The 16,741-nt window shown below is 40.6% G+C and overlaps 2 protein-coding genes across 2 annotated transcripts in view; both read left to right on the top strand.

The window, feature by feature from the left end:
* The window catches only part of BANK1 (B cell scaffold protein with ankyrin repeats 1), a 130,985-nt gene extending 123,150 nt beyond the window's left edge, over positions 1–7,835 (top strand). The window contains exons 12-13 of the mRNA XM_070757971.1: positions 4,427–4,599; positions 7,782–7,835. Of these exons, the coding sequence (XP_070614072.1) occupies positions 4,427–4,599; positions 7,782–7,835 (227 nt within the window). The remainder of the gene's footprint in view (positions 1–4,426; positions 4,600–7,781) is intronic.
* NFKB1 (nuclear factor kappa B subunit 1) overlaps positions 1–16,741 on the top strand; it is a 291,304-nt gene that overhangs the window by 88,281 nt on the left and 186,282 nt on the right. The window lies entirely within an intron of this gene.

Raw genomic sequence — 16,741 nt, 5'->3', positions numbered from 1 at the left:
GTAAGACCTGGCAAGTCATCAGTAAAATGTACTAGATCATGTCCTTAGCCAAAATTGTGTCAGAAGAAGAGGAAAACACTTCTTTCAAATTACAACTAAAGACAATTTTAAGCTGTCTCAGCAATGGCTTGTGGATGCAGCAAGTGTATTTTATGCGCAAAAATGGAAGAATTCTTTCATTCCCACAATGGACGAATGCCTGCAGGTTTGATGGCGTTCACAGAGATGACTAAACGGGCTGCTTTGATTAAAGAAAAGAATGCAATTAATTTTGTTTCTACTTGAAAACCATTTTTGAGTTATGTGCTTAAGGTGGGAAAAAATGATTTTTGCTGACTGGATAGGTTTGTTGTTATATAGAAGTGACTAGTATATATTATTATATAAAAGTAAAAAGTTGGGATTGTATGCTGCCCCCGAGTCTTTGGAGAGGGTCGGCATGGAAATGCAGTAAGTAAGTAAGTAAGTAAGTAAGTAAGTAAGTAAGTAAGTAAGTAAGTAAGTAAGTAAGTAAGTATGTAAGTAAGTAAGTAAGTAAGTAAGTATGTAAGTAAGTAAGTATGTAAGTAAGTAAGTAAGTAAGTAAGTAAGTAAGTATGTATGTATGTATGTAAGTAAGTAAGTAAGTATGTAAGTAAGTAAGTAAGTAAGTAAGTAAGTATGTATGTAAGTAAGTATGTAAGTAAGTAAGTATGTAAGTAAGTATGTATGTAAGTAAGTAAGTAAGTAGGTATGTAAGTAAGTAAGTATGTAAGTAAGTAAGTATGTAAGTAAGTATGTAAGTAAGTAAGTATGTATGTAAGTAAGTAAGTAAGTATGTATGTAAGTAAGTATGTAAGTAAGTAAGTAAGTATGTAAGTAAGTATGTATGTAAGTAAGTAAGTAAGTAAGTAAGTATGTAAGTAAGTAAGTATGTATGTAAGTAAGTAAGTATGTATGTAAGTAAGTAGATATGTAAGTAAGTAAGTAGGTATGTAAGTAAGTAAGTAGGTATGTAAGTAAGTAAGTATGTAAGTAAGTATGTAAGTAAGTAAGTATGTATGTAAGTAAGTAAGTATGTAAGTAAGTATGTACGTAAGTAAGTATGTAAGTAAGTAAGTAAGTAAGTAAGTATGTAAGTAAGTAAGTAAGTAAGTATGTAAGTAAGTATGTAAGTAAGTAAGTAAGTAAGTAAGTAAGTAAGTAAGTAAGTAAGTATTATTACCTTATTCTACTGAACCAAAAAGAGTCAATTGTCAATGCTTTTCTTTTTCTTTTCTCTGTTATCCTATATTTTTCCCTGTTCCCCTTTTCCTTTCCTGTTGTCCCTTTATTTTCATTTTTCTTTATATCTCTTTATTTTACCTTTTGATAAATTAGTAAAATACTTAAAACCAATGGCCTGTGGATGAAAACATAGCATAAAGAAAAAGGTTACAAGGACATGTCTTGGCCAGGAGAGGATGAACAGAGTAAGCACTAGTGGTAGGTTGCCTCCATGGGGCCTCTCTAGGAATCTCCTGGGAGGAAACAGGGCCAGAAAAGGCAGGGAGAACCCTTCGTGGGGCCTCTCTAGGAATCTCCTGGGAGGAAACAGGGCCAGAAAAGGCAGGGAGAAGCCTCCGTGAAGCCTCTCTAGGAATCTCCTGGGAGGAAACAGGGCCAAAAAAGGCAGGGAGAAGTCTCCGTGGGGCCTCTCTAGGAATCTCCTGGGAGGAAACAGGGCCAAAAAAGGCAGGGAGAAGTCTCCGTGAAGCCTCTCTAGGAATCTCCTGGGAGGAAACAGGGCCAAAAAAGGCAGGGAGAAGTCTCCGTGGGGCCTCTCTAGGAATCTCCTGGGAGGAAACAGAGCCTCCATCACCCATGTGGTTTTTCCAATCGCACACATTATTTGCTTTTACATTATATGGGGAATCAATTCCTATGCTTCTTCTTACGAGCGTTTCTACTGGTCACGGAACGAATTAAGTTCGTAAGTAGAGGTACCACTGTACCGATCTTTATTTCTACACCCAAAGCACAGCTGATCCTTTTTGCAGCAGACTTACAGGCAATACTTCATCTTCTCTATAAGGTTGAGTATAATTTGCTTAGAAAAGAAAAAGAGCCCAGGGTTATCTTTGGAAATGTGTGACAGACTTATTATTCAATTGCTGCAGGACATTATCTTCATAGTGCTGCATTTTCTGCCTTTATTTTCTGAACCAAGCTGCCCATCTTTAATGTAATGTGTCAGAACTTCCTGACTTGTGTTTTCATAATTAGCTAATGGCATTAACAGAAACTCCGATAACTACTTAATTTAATGAGAGTGGATTAATGAAGGAAATGGCCATGAATCTGGATGGTAGAAGTAGAGTTCTCTCTCTCCCTCCTTCCCTCCTTCCCTCCCTTTCACACACACACACCAACTGGATATTACTTTTCACAATTCAATGCAATATGAATAAGTTCATTTATCAACACAATTAAATATACAATATTAACATACAGTGATACCTTGTATTACAAACTTAATTGGTTCCGGGATGAGGTTCTTAAGGTGAAAATTTTGTAAGACGAAACAATGTTTCCCATAGGAATCAATGGAAAAGTGATTAATGCGTGCAAGCCCAAAATTCACCCCTTTTGCCAGCCGAAGTGCCCGTTTTTGTGCTGCTGGGATTCCCCTGAGGCTCCCCTCCATGGGAAACCCCACCTCCGGACCTCTGTGTTTTTGTGATGCTGTGATTTCACTGAGGCTCCCCTCACTGGGAAACCCCACCTCCAGAATTCCGTTGCCAGCGAAGCACCCGTTTTTGCGCTGCTGGGATTCACCTGCAGCATCACAAAAACACAGAAGTCCGGAGGTGGGGTTTCCCATGGAGGGGAGCCTCAGGGAAATCCCAGCAGTGCAAAAACGGGTGCTTCACTGGCAACGGAAGTCTGGAGGCGGGGCATCCCAGCGGCAGCGGTGGGTTTGTAAGGTGAAAATAGTTTGTAAGAAGAGCCAAAAAAATCTTAAACCCCAGGTTTGTATCTCGAAAAGTTTGTATGATGAGGCGTTTGTAAGACGAGGTATCACTGTATATTCTAATATCTCAACTAGAGCATGGGACAAATTTGTGTATGCACACGACGAAGGTAATTTGTTGCTGATCAGTGAATAATGAGGCACATGTCTAAATGTTCTATTGACTAGTCACTTTGGAGAAGAAGATTAAAGCAATTTTCCGCTGAGAACTGTGGCTTACTGGACAATATCCAGGCGATCCTAGAGCCATCTGGAAACTCCAAACATCTGTTTTCATAGTCCTGAGTGGAAAGATTGAAAATGAGCAGCAGGATTTCCCGACATGTTAGGGGGGAAATTGAAAATTGTAGTGTGGACCTTAACGCATTGAGAAAGTTATTAGAAAACACAAACATGTATGTACACACACATACAGACAGATAGTTAGGGTTTCCTAACTAAGCAGGGGGTTGGACTAGAAGACCTTCAAGGTCCCATCCAACTCTGTTATTCTGTTTGTTTGTTTGTTTGTTTGTTTGTTTGTTTGTTTGTTTGTGTGTTTAGTTTGTTTTTTCTGTTTGGCCCTTTCACAAACATTCTCATCTTTTGCTCTCCATATATTATCTCAGGGACCACCTTCTGCTGCACGAATCCCAGCAACCAGTTAGGTCCCACAGAGTGGGCCTTCTCTGGGTCCTGTCAACTAAACAATGTTGTTTGGCGGGACCCAGGGGAAGAGCCTTCTCTGTGGCAGCCCCGGCCCTTTGGAACCAACTCCCCCCAGAGATTAGAATTGCCCCCACCCTCCTTGCCTTTCGTAAGCTTCTTAAAATCCACCTCTCCCACCCAGTCACATGACCTTTAAGCCACAGCCCTGTCACATGATTGACAAGCCACTCCCACCTGGTCACATGGCCAGCAAGCCACTCTTACCCGATCACATGACCTTTAAGCCACCCCGGTCACATGATTGACAAGCCACTCCCACCTGGTCACATGGCCAGCAAGCCACTCTTACCCGGTCACATGACCTTTAAGCCACCCCCCACAAAATAAGCCACACCCACAGTGTGGCAATAAAAATTTTGGCAGCCCATCACTGGTTGAGATGTACAATACAGTGGTACCTCAACATACGAGTCTTATTCATTCCAGACCCGAGCTCGTATGTCGATCAACTCGCATCTCAAACGAATGCCTTTAGACTTTGTTTTTCGCGCCGAGATAACTGGAAGCAAGGAATTCTTGCGCCACCTAGTGGAAGCTCGGCTCGTATCCCAAATTTGAGTTTGGGTGTCGAACAGAAATTTTGCTATACGTCTTGGCTCGTAACTTGGAATACTCGCATGTGGAGCAGCTCGTATCTAGAGGTACTACTGTATCTCACTTCCTTACCATGAAATCCAAGGACGCTTCTAATTACTTTCCCTCATCATTTCCATTCGCTTTCTGCAGATAGAAGTTATGAGGACAAGGTCACATACAGCACTGTCAAGCCCAATATCCCTCGAAGGAAGGAAGAACGCATCTTACTCCAACAGCAACTGAAAAAAGGAAACAGTTCCATGGATGAAATGCAGAAACTCAAACTCTGGCAAATTCATGCAAGTAGTACGGAAACTCAGCAGGTAAATTATTCATAGATCTTGCCAACATTTATACTGAACATTTGAGGCTAACATTTGGACCACTGCCAATAAATGGGATTCGTATTCCATGAGTGTCAAATGTAAAATCCTCCTTCTGGAATAATTATTGCTATTAAATAGTCTTCGGAGAGGGGCGGCATACAAATCTAATAAATTATTATTATTTATTTTATTTATTAGAGTTGTATGCCGCCCTTCTCCGGAGACTCGGGGCGGCTAACAACAGCAAAAAGACAATATGAACAAATCTAATATTAAAAGTAATGTAAAAAAAAACACCCCAATTTAAGAAACCAACCATACATACAGACATACCATGCATAAATTTTATAAGCCTAGGGGGAAGGGAATATCTCAATTCCCCTATGCCTGACGACAGAGGTGGGTTTTAAGGAGCTTACGAAAGGCAAGGAGGGTGGGGGCAACTCTGATATCTGGGGGGAGTTGGTTCCAGAGGGTCGGGGCCAGCACAAAGAAGGCTCTTCCCCTGGGTCCCGCCAAACGACATTGTTTAGTCGACGGGACCCGGAGAAGGCCAACTCTGTGGGACCTAACTGGTCGCTGGGATTCGTGCGGCAGAAGGCGGTCCCGGAGATATTCTGGTCCGATGCCATGAAGGGCTTTATAGGTTTTAATGCCATATGTTCATATACTGATCATGTATTCATACATAAAATATCACATGACCAGTGTTGAGCGAACCCAGCGAAGTTCGGGTTCGGTGAACTCACCCAAGCTTTGCCATGAAGTTCGGGTGAGTTCGCTGAACCCGAACCCGAACTTTTTCTTGCAGCAAGCCGCAACAATAAAACAGTGTACAATAGTAATTCAATACTAAAAACGATTAAAAACCCATTCATATAAAAACCAAACATACATACATACAAACCATGCATAGAATTGTAAAGGCCTAGGGTGAAAAGAGGATCTCTATTATTATTATTGTTGTTGTTGTTGTTGTTATTATTATTAAATGTTATATTGTGTTGTCCAAAAACTCAGAGAAAACTCAGCAAAAAGTCTTTTGGCTTTACCAAAAAAGGTAAATTTTCTACTTCATGATTCTTGACAAATTTACTGTATTTTTTTCTTTCTTGTACACTGAGAGCATATGCACCAAAGACAAATTCTTTGTGTGTCCAATCACAATTGGCCAATAAAGAATTCTATTCTATTCTGTTTTCTCCCCTTTGAATTGTATTGAGATATGGTAGACAGAAAGGCTATAAGCTGTCCATACAGTAGAAGACTGGCATTCAAAAGTATGCCTGAACCAAATTGTCACTAAATAAGTGCAATAAAACCATTCTATTCTCTTTTGAAAGAGCTTCTGCCAGCAACTGAATAAGAAGTGATAGAGGCAAAATGCAAGATGTTCTGTCTGCTCCATATTAATTTGAAATACTGCATCTACAGTATTTCATTACCTTATGGCACTGGTATCTTGCCAATATTTCATTCCACAATCCCTTGAAAGGAATTTAAATCCAGTCAAATCATCCAAAGTTCTCAATTTATTTTGGATAAGTTGATTCCATAGAGAGTGATACCTTGTCTTACAAACTTAATTGGTTCCGGGATGAGGTTCTTAAGGTGAAAAGTTTGTAAGACAAAACAATGTTTCCCATAGGAATCAATGGAAAAGCAATTAATGCGTGCAAGCCCAAAATTCACTCCTTTTGCCAGCCGAAGCGCCCGTTTTTGTGCTGCTGGGATTCCCCTGAGGCTCCCCTCCATGGGAAACCCCACCTCCGGACTTCTGTGTTTTTGCGATGCTGCAGGGGAATCCCAGCAGGGGAATCCCAGCAGGGGAATCCCAGCAGGGGAATCCCAGCAGGGGAATCCCAGCATCGCAAAAATGAGTGCTTCGCTGGCAACGGAAGTCCAGAAGTGGGGTTTCCCAGTGAAGGGAGCATCAGTAAAATCGCAGGATTGCAAAAACACCGAAGTCCTCAAAACCCCACCTCCGGACCTCTGTGTTTTTGCGATGCTGTGATTTCAGAGGCTCCCTTTGCTGGGAAACCCCACCTCCGGACTTCCGTTGCCAGTGAAGCGCTCATTTTTGCAATGCTGGGATTCTCCTGTAGCATCGCAAAAACCCAGAAGTCTGGAGGTGGGGTTTCCCAGTGAAGGGAGCACCAGTGAAATCGCAGCAGCACAAAAACGGGTGCTTCACTGGCAACGGAAGTCCAGAGGCGGGGCATCCCAGTGGCGGCGGTGGGTTTGTAAGGTGAAAATAGTTTGTAAGAAAAGGCAAAAAAAAATTTAAACCCTGGGTTTGTATCTTGAAAAGTTTGTATGACAAGGCGTTTGTAAGATGAGGTATCACTGTATATATATTGCTCTTCCGTTGCCAGCGAAGCGCCTGTTTTTGCGCTGCTGGGATTCCCCTGCTGGGATTCCCCTGCAGCATCACAAAAACATGGAAGTCCGGAGGTGGTGTTTCCCATGGAGGGGAGCCTCAGGGGAATCCCAGCAGCGCAAAAACGGGTGCTTCACTGGCAACGGAAGTCCGGAGGCAGGGCGTCCCAGCGGCAGCGGTGGGTTTGTAAGGTGAAAATTTAGTTTGTAAGAAGAGGGGGGGAAATCTTAAACCCCGGGTTTGTATCTCGAAAAGTTTGTATGACGAGGCGTTTTTAAGATGAGGTATCATGTATTATGAAAGTGGCTTGAGCTAAATTAATGAAGACCATGAAAACAGTGATGGATTAAGGTTTACTGGTGTCCTAAGCACTGACAATTCTTGGTAACACCCCCCCAAGAGGGTCACATCTTTTATTTTATTTTTTTTATTTATTGTTAGAGTTGGAAGGGACCATGCGGGTCATCAAGTCCAACCCCCTGCCTAAGCATGAACCCTATAGCATCCTAGCCAAATGGCAGTCCAATTTCCTCTTAAAAATGTGCAGAGTATTGGAGTTTACAATATCCGCTGGTAGGTTGTTCCACCGGTTGATCGTTCTGACCATCAGGAAGTTCTTCCTTATTTCCAGGTTGAATCTCTCCTTGGTCATCTTTGTGGTGTCCCCTTTGGGCCTGGTGCAATAAGCATGTGCTTACTCTGCTTAATGGTTGATACATCACTGTATGGAAAGACTTCTCTAGATTGTTCCAGAATGTTGTGGGCAGCTGTTAAATTTTGCCTGTTATTATCATTCTAGGTGATGGATTACTTCAAGGAGCAACTCAAAACAGATGAAGAAATTGGACTGTAAATCCTTCCTTTACAGCAAGGATCACCAAACTATGAATCAAGTGTGCGGAAATTGTTAAGGAAATAACTGAAATTTGATAGCACTGAAGTCTTGATTTATGGATAAGAATTTATCTGGACAGTCTTTGGTTTATTCTGACAAATATTCATTCTGACAGCTGTTGCAGGAACCTGGAAACCTCTGTAGGGGCTATTCCCCAATAAACAGGGAGGAGAAATTCTTTGGACCTGATTTTGTTGTGCAACAGATTCCTTTTCTATTATTTATTTAGCGTACGGTCATGTTACAATTAGCTAAGAGACCACAGGGCTAGTACAAAATAGTGGCTGCTGATTCCTTTTGTATCTTATTGGCCCATTGGAATGTAATCCTGTACCAAATGATTCTTGACAAATGTATATTTTATTTTATGTACGTTGAGAGCATATGCACCAAGACAAATTCCTTGTGTGTCCAATCACACTTGGCCAATAAAAAATTCTATTCTAAAAAAAAAATCCAAATAGAAACATAGAAACATAGAAGACTGACGGCAGAAAAAGACCTCATGGTCCATCTAGTCTGCCCTTATACTATTTTCTGTATTTTATCTTAGGATGGATATATGTTTATCCCAGGCATGTTTAAATCCAGTTACTGTGGATTTATCTACCACGTCTGCTGGAAGTTTGTTCCAAGGATCGACTACGCTTTCAGTAAAATAATATTTTCTCACGTTGCTTTTGATCTTTCCCCCAACTAACTTCAGATTGTGTCCCCTTGTTCTTGTGTTCACTTTCCTATTAAAAACACTTCCCTCCTGGACCTTATTTAACCCTTTAACATATTTAAATGTTTCGATCATGTCCCCCCTTTTCCTTCTGTCCTCCAGACTATACAGATTGAGTTCATTAAGTCATACACACAAGCATACCATGCATAAATTGTATAGGCCTAATGGGAAGGGAAGGTTTTAAGGAGCTTACAAAAGGCAAGGAGGGTGGGGGAAATTCTGATCTCTGGGGGGAGTTGGTTCCAGAGGGCCAGGGCCGCCACAGAGAAGGCTCTTCCCCTGGATCCCGCCAAATGACATTGTTTAGTCGATGGGACCCGGAGAAGACCAACTCTGTGGGACCTAACTGGTCGCTGGGATTCGTGCGGCAGAAGGCGGTCCCGGAGATATTCTGGTCCGATGCCATGAAGGGCTTTATAGGTCATAACCAACACTTTGAATTGTGACCAAAAACTGATCGGCAACCAATGCAGACTGCGGAGTGTTGGTGTAACATGGGCAGCCCATGTTTGCTCTCGCAGCTGCATTCTGCACGATCTGAAGTTCCCGAACACTTTTCAGAGGTAGCCCCATGTAGAGAGCGTTACAGTAGTCGAGCCTCGAGGTGATGAGGGCATGAGTGACTGTGAGCAGTGACTCCCGGTCCAAATAGGGTCGCAACTGGTACACCAGGCGAACCTGGGCAAACATGTTGTAAGCCGCCCTGAGTCTAAGGAGAAGGGCGGCATAAAAAAATCAAACAAATAAATACATTTCTCATCTTAAAAGGGCAAGAGATGGTGCCATTGGTTTTCAGTACCCATGGTCATAGACAGCTCCTAAACTTGCTGAGGGCCTTGTGCCTACAAACTGCCTCTCACTGTTTAGAGGTAATTTCCCCAAAAAAACCCTTTTCCTGTGAATGGATATGACTTTAAGGCTGCAAAATATATTTGGCTATAAAGTTTTAAAATGTAAATAGAAATATAATATGCATACAGGTAGCATTTTCTTTAGGTAACCTACTTCGCCAATGTTTCTAAACCATCTGCCAAAAAATGCATAGCTTTAAATATAGATTTTACTTTGAAGCATAAGGAAAACGGGCTTTCAGATTTATATAGCTTTTGAGAGTTAAATATTTCTAAACCCTCTTTAGGCACATTATAGCAATAAATGTCATAGTTGGAAAATATCATAATATAATATCAATAAAACTCATACCATGAAAGCATACTAATAAACCACCCTTACTTAAACTTCTTGCCTCTGCATTAAAAAGAGAGCCATAGCCAAAACCTAATACATAGTAATAAAACTTATTCAACTATTCATAAAACCCATTACTCTAGATACAGTTCAGGTGTCCGTGCAGGTGATCAAACCTTCTGAAATTTTATTAAGAGAATATCTGTATCTCAGCGTTGAATTGAGAAGTTTGTGGTGCTCTTATGCATATGTTTTGGGAATGCCCGATAGTGCAGGAATTTTGGCAAATTTAGCAATAGAATGCTAAATATACAATGGACAATCACTAAGGAAATGGCAGTACTAGTTAAAAGCAATGCGATGGGAGAATTTAGAGAAATAAAAAAAGCAGCAATAGAAAGCGCTCAGGCGGTAATAGTTTTGGGTTGGAAGGATGCGACAAAATGGACAATGCAAAATTGGTATAGGTACATGGTGGACCTTATTCAATTTGAAATTATGGATAAAAGGATAAAATTCGGATAATGAAACTGAGTTGGGACAACTGATGGGACGGTGGGACAAGGTAAGACGATATATGACGAGCAGAATCCGAGACCAAGCTACAAGAAATAAATTGGAATCACTCTATAATATGTAAATAGATATATTGCTCTTGGGTCAAGTGGACTATACAAGAAACACCCCCGATTTGGTGGTGGGGAATGTGTGTGTGTGTCTGGGTGGTGGGCATATTTCACTATGCACTGTTTTATGTTGTGTGTAATATAAATTTGTTAAAAATTAATTTTAAAAATTATTTTTAAAAAAGAGGGAAGTTCTTGCAATGGTTTTATAACCAGGCAACACTATTATTGCACTGAAAATGATGGACTTAATAAAAGATTAATATTTACACCCTGTTAAGGTTGTAGTAATAGGATGCAGCAAATAACACAGTATCTTTTAGTTCTAGTAGTAAAAATTAGATTTGTTTAGGTGTAAGGCCATATCAGATACAAAATATTAAGACCATACACCATATATACGGTAACTCATTAAATACTTAACTCCATTACTTTTTAAAAAAAATTAGCATGGGCAGCCTATTCTTTAACAATATTAGAGAAATCTAGATGGCATTAAATGAATTTTGCAAATGTCCTGAACCTAATAGCAATAAAGTGTAATTTATTTTAATTAAATTAAGTACATGTCTTCCTGGATCCAATTTCTTTTTGCCTTCATCAAAAACTTTTAAGATAGAGTTAAATCTGTTTGAAAAAAATATTATTTAATTATTATGAGAACTAATTCTGATTGTGAAGCTGCAGGATCATAAAATGTTACAATAACATTAGTTCTAGGAAGGATTTTAAGAAAGTGTCCCATGACATGTCGTATGAGCCCCAAAACATTCTTCAGAATTTCTTTTTTTTTCTATTTTTTTTTTCTTTTCAAATATAACAGAAAGAAAAGAAAAAGACATACTCAAAACATATACATATACATACAACATTTGGGAAATGAGAGTTTCCCCACTTTTTTTTGAGTGTTCAATCAGAGAATTTTGCTTCTTTTACATAGTATTGGTTCTTTAATTCTTTTATTTGACGTGTTGCTTTGCTTGAATTTTTATTTAATTCTTCACTGTTCTTTCCTTTAACCAGTCATAGAATTTTGCCCATATTTTATAATAATCTGAATCTTCCTTTCTGTTGTGATTCCGTCTGAGGCCCCTCAGGGAACGGCTGATCCTCTGCCGGCTTCCTGCTCAGAGGGGGAGGATGAGGAACAGGAGGTTCAGGCAGACGGGGAGGAGGAATCTCAGGCTGAGGGAGAGGGAGGACAGCCAGAGTCCCCCGAGAGGGAGCTCTCCCCAGCAAGCAGCCTGGATTCCTTAGATGAAAATGCACAAGCAATAATCGATCTCTGGCAGAGAAGAGCAACACAACAAAGGGGACAATTAGCCAGGTACTTTCAGCACTAAAGAGGCAACGGGTGGGTTTGGGTGTGGTGCTCTCTGGAAAGGCTGAAAAGGCAGACCCACCCTTCCTGGCTTGTGGAGTATTATCTTTGGGAGTCCTGGGACCTGGCTGTGATCTTTGGCGTCTTGGAATTCTGGTTTGTGACTTTGAATACTGAAACCTTGGGGGGGAAAGGTGTGGGTCTTATTCTCTACAGTGGTGTGTGTGCCAGCAAGAAGTCTGCTGTATTGTCTGGCCATCAGGACTCTGCTGTGAAGTCTCATAGCCTGCCTGTTGGGAAGAACAGGTTTTTCTCTGTGTTTATTTTTCAAACTATAAAGTGCTTTTGCTTTTACCAGCGTGTCTGGCTGCTTTTTTCAGTTGGTGTTGAAGTCTGGGGGCACCCAGACAGAACACTTTCTCTCTAATTTTTTGGATAATCTGTCCATTTCCGCACAGTCCAATATTTTTTTTACTATATTTTCTTCTGGTGCTTTATCTATTTTCCACTGTTGGGCATATGCTATCCTGGCAGCTGTTAATATGTGTATAACTAAATATCTTACCTCTTTTTCCATTTTTTTGTTAAAGTACCCAATAAATATAATTCTGGTTTTTTTTTCTGAATTCTTCTTTTGTTATTTCTTTTAGCCAGACTGTTATTTTATTCCAGAAATTTTTTGCTTGTACACATGTCCACCATTGATGATAGAACGTGCCTCTTTCTTTTTTGCACTTCCAGCATAACGGGGAGGTTTTTGGGAACATTTTTGAGAGTCTTTCTGGTGATAGATGCCACCTGTAAAACATTTTTAATTGGTTTTCCTTGAATGCAGTGGATTTTGTCATCTGCCAATTATTAGTCCATAATTTTTCCCATTTTTCCGTTCAATTATGTAGCCAAAGTTCATTCCCCAGCTTATCATATTTTCTTTCACAATTTCCACTTCTGTTTCATAACAAATCAAGAATTTATATATTTTACCAATTAGTTTTTCATCTTCTTTTAAGAGTATTCTTCAGAATTTCAAGTATCTTTGCTGGGAAAGAGAGAAATTAATTCATAAACTGATTAAGAGCAGTCACCCAAATGTCACTTAAAAGTGAACATAAACAATTTAATCGCTAATAGCTTTGCCTGAAGAAAAAGGTATCAGAGGTATGATTCATCAAAGGGACTTGGTGCATGACTTTTGCTCACATGTTAATATGAAACACACGGGACAAGGTTTTCATCCATTCGATATTTAGGTAAGCAATTAAAATTATATTGGGGTGAATTCACATAGCACTCATAGTGGTTTGGTATTTGTCCTGAATACAATGGAGATCTCTAGTGAACTTCTGTTTTCCTGCTCCCAAAATCTTTTAAGGGCCAGAGTTGGGGCGTTCACAATTTTCGCTGGAAAGCCGTTCCATTGGTTGATCGCTCTGACCGTCAGGAAGTTCCTCCTTATCTCCATGTTGAAACATAGAAACATAGAAGACTGACGGCAGAAAAAGACCTCATGGTCCATCTAGTCTGCCCTTATGCTATTTCCTGTATTTTATCTTACAATGGATCTATGTTTATCCCAGGCATGTTTAAATTCAGTTACTGTGGGTTTACCAACCACGTCTGCTGGAAGTTTGTTCCAAGGATCTACTACTCTTTCAGTGAAATAATATTTTCTCACGTTGCTTTTGATCTTTCCCCAAACTAACCTTGTTCTTGTGTTCACTTTCCTATTAAAAACACTTCCCCCCTGAACCTTATTTAACCCTTTGACATATTTAAATGTTTCGATCATGTCCCCCCCTTCCCTTCTGTCCTCCAGATTGAGTTCATTAAGTCTTTCCTGATACGTTTTATGCTAAAGACCTTCCACCAATCTTGTAGCCCATCTTTGAATCTCTCCTTGGTCAGCTTCCAACCATTGTTCCTTGTCTGGCCCTGTGGTGCCCTGAAAAATAGTGCGACCCCGTCCTCTCTGTGGCAACCCCTCAAGTACCTGTATACTACTATCATGTCCAGTGTTCCCTCTAATTTTTTTGGGTGGTGGGCGGAAAAGTATAGTGTCTGAGCGGCAGTCCCTTCGAGACTGGGCGGCACAGAAATATTAAATAAATAAACAAACAAACAAACAAATAAAAAACCCACCCTGTTTTGCCTCAGAGAATTTCAAAATAAAATACTGTACTGTGTGTCTATAACAGTGAGCTCATAATAGGGCAACTCTATCAATATCAAAATGCCACTTAAATAGTTGAGCTAGTTTCAAACTAGATTTTGATTTTCTTTCCATCTTCCTTACTCCCATTCTTTTTCTTTCTCTTTTCCTTCCTCTATCTGTTTCTCTCTCTTCCTCTCTTCCTCTCTCTCTCCTTCCCTCTCACTCTTTCCCTCTCACTCTTTCCCTCTCGGCTTCTGGGCAGGTTTGGAAAACTCTGAGTTGATGATGATTTTTAAGTGAGCGATTACTCACTGCTCAGCTTAGAGGGAACTATGATCATGTCCCCCCCCCCCAGGCCCTTTTTTTCACTAGGCTTCTTTGTGGCTGCCATTGTTCTAGAGATGTTAGACTGAAATCACACAGGAAATAGTTTATCAGTCTGAGGATATATTTATTTATTTATTTATTACTTAGATTTGTATGCCGCCCCTCTCCGAAGACTCGGGGCGGCTCACAACACGTAGAAACAAATCATAAATAATCTAACAATTTAAAATATTAAAGATTTAAAAAAGACCCCATATACTAACAGACATACACACAAGCATACCATATATAAATTAAACATGCCCAGGGGAAGATGTTTCAGTTCCCCCATGCCTGACGGCAAAGGTGGGTTTTAAGGAGTTTACGGAAGGCAGGAAGTTTTCAGCTCGTTGATACCAAAGTTCTTTTAAAACTTCTTTTTGAAAGAGAAAGAAAATGGAGGGTATCGTAGAGTGACATCAGTCATATGTTTATTAAATGAAGCAACCTTTGCTGCAAAACAGAGCTATTTGCAAAACCGAACTGCAAAGCACCCGTTTCAATTCTGCATCATTAACCAGAACACCAATATTTGGCTTTATTACTAGGTTGATATGTCATCTGTTTTCAAAATAACATCTGCAATGATATAATTATGGAAACTCATTCCAGAGCTGCTGAAACCTCTACTTTTTTAAAAAATCCAGTCCTTGCTGAGCAGAGAGATTTTTCTTTCCTTTAGGCTTTTACTTGTTTGCTTTCTTTTCTCTTCTGTCCTTTAGTCCATGTTTAGTCTACTTGTTTCCTCCTCCTCCTCCTCTTCCTCCATATCTATACTGGTAATCTGTCATGCTATTTCTGAAGACAAATTTAATGCTTTTCTGGGGGGGAAACCCCCCACAGCCTATACAATGGTAACTCTACTTACAGATGTAATTCATTCCGTGAACAGGTTCTTAAGTAGAAAAGTTTGTAAGAAGAAGCAATTTTTCCCATAGGAATCAATGTAAAAGCAAATAATGCATGCGATTGGGGAAACCACAGGGAGGGTGGAGGCCCTGTTTCCTCCCAGGAGACTCCTAGAGACGCCCCACGGAGGCTTCTCCCTGTCCTTTCTGGCCCTGTTTCCTCCCAGGAGATTCCTAGAGAGGCCCCACGGAGGCTTCTCCCTGCCCTTTCTGGCTCTGTTTCCTCCCAGGATATTGCTAGAGAGGCCCCACGGAGGCTTCTCCCTGCCCTTTCTGGCTCTGTTTCCTCCCAGGAGATTTCTAGAGAGGCCCCATGGAGGCTTCTCCCTGCCCTTTCTGCCCCTGTTTCCTCCCAGGAGATTTCTAGAGAGGCCCCACGGAGGCTTCTCCCTGCCTTTTCTGCCCGTTTCCTCCCAGGAGATTCCTAGAGACGCCCCACGGAGGCTTCTCCCTGCCCTTTCTGGCTCTGTTTCCTCCCAGGAGATTCCTAGAGACGCCCCACGGAGGCTTCTCCCTGCCTTTTCTGCCCCTGTTTCCTCCCAGGAGATTCCTAGAGAGGCCCCACGGAGGCTTCTCCCCGCCTTTTCCAGCCCTGTTTCCTCCCAAGAGATTCCTAGAGAGGATCCACAGAGGCTTCTCCCTGCCCTTTCTGGTTACAGTTTCGGAGGCTTGGGTTTGTAAGTGGAAAATGGTTCTTGAGAAGAAGCAAAAAAATCTTGAACACCCGGTTCTTATCTAGAAAAAATCGTAAATAGAGGCGTTCTTAGGTAGAGGTACCACTGTATATCATTTTTGTGATGTCATAGAGCATGTTTGAGCAGATCAACATTACTTCTTTATTGGGCAGCACAGGCTTGTGATAGGTTGTTTGTTTGAATACATATGGAGAGATGCTTATAAATAATAAACAGATAAACTAGGCATACGTGATATAGAAAACAAGATTATTCCTTCTTCCCTCTTGTAAAATATAATAGCTTTTGATAAGTACATATTAAATAGGCCCATGATTTGGCTTTACTAGTTGATTTACTAGTTTTCCAATTCCATTTTTACTAGTTCATACTCATCTGATGTTACATTGAACAAATATTGAAAATTCTCTAGTAGAGTCTGGGCTGTGGTCTTTTTTCTCCCCGCGAAGCCCCCAAACAGCCCACAGTTGAGATGAAAAGTCATTGTGCGGCAATAACAGTTCACTTGAACAGTGATGATCATTCAAGCCACTCCCACCTGGTCACATGGCCAACAAGCCACTTCTACCCAGTCACATGACCATCAAGGCACACCCACAAAATAAGCCACACCCACAGTGTGGCAGTAAAAAATTTTGCTGCCCATTACTGATGAAGAGGAATTGTCTTGGCCTGCAAATAAAATATATAACCCACTTAATATACTGTATATCAATAACAAACTTCTTTTTTAAAAGCAGTCTTGTAGAGCTGCCTTATTAGCTTTCCAGGATTATATGTGACCCATGGGTTGTGGGTTGGAGATGCCTGTTCTATTAAAACAGCCTTCTGCAAGCTTTTAAGTTATCTAAAGATTCCATGAAAGTATATTTCAAAGG

Source organism: Erythrolamprus reginae, chromosome 7 (assembly GCF_031021105.1).
Source record: "Erythrolamprus reginae isolate rEryReg1 chromosome 7, rEryReg1.hap1, whole genome shotgun sequence".
Taxonomy (NCBI): Eukaryota; Metazoa; Chordata; class Lepidosauria; order Squamata; family Dipsadidae; genus Erythrolamprus; species Erythrolamprus reginae.
The sequence above is the reverse complement of the archived record's forward strand: the minus strand, read 5'-3'. Positions and strand labels throughout refer to the sequence as shown.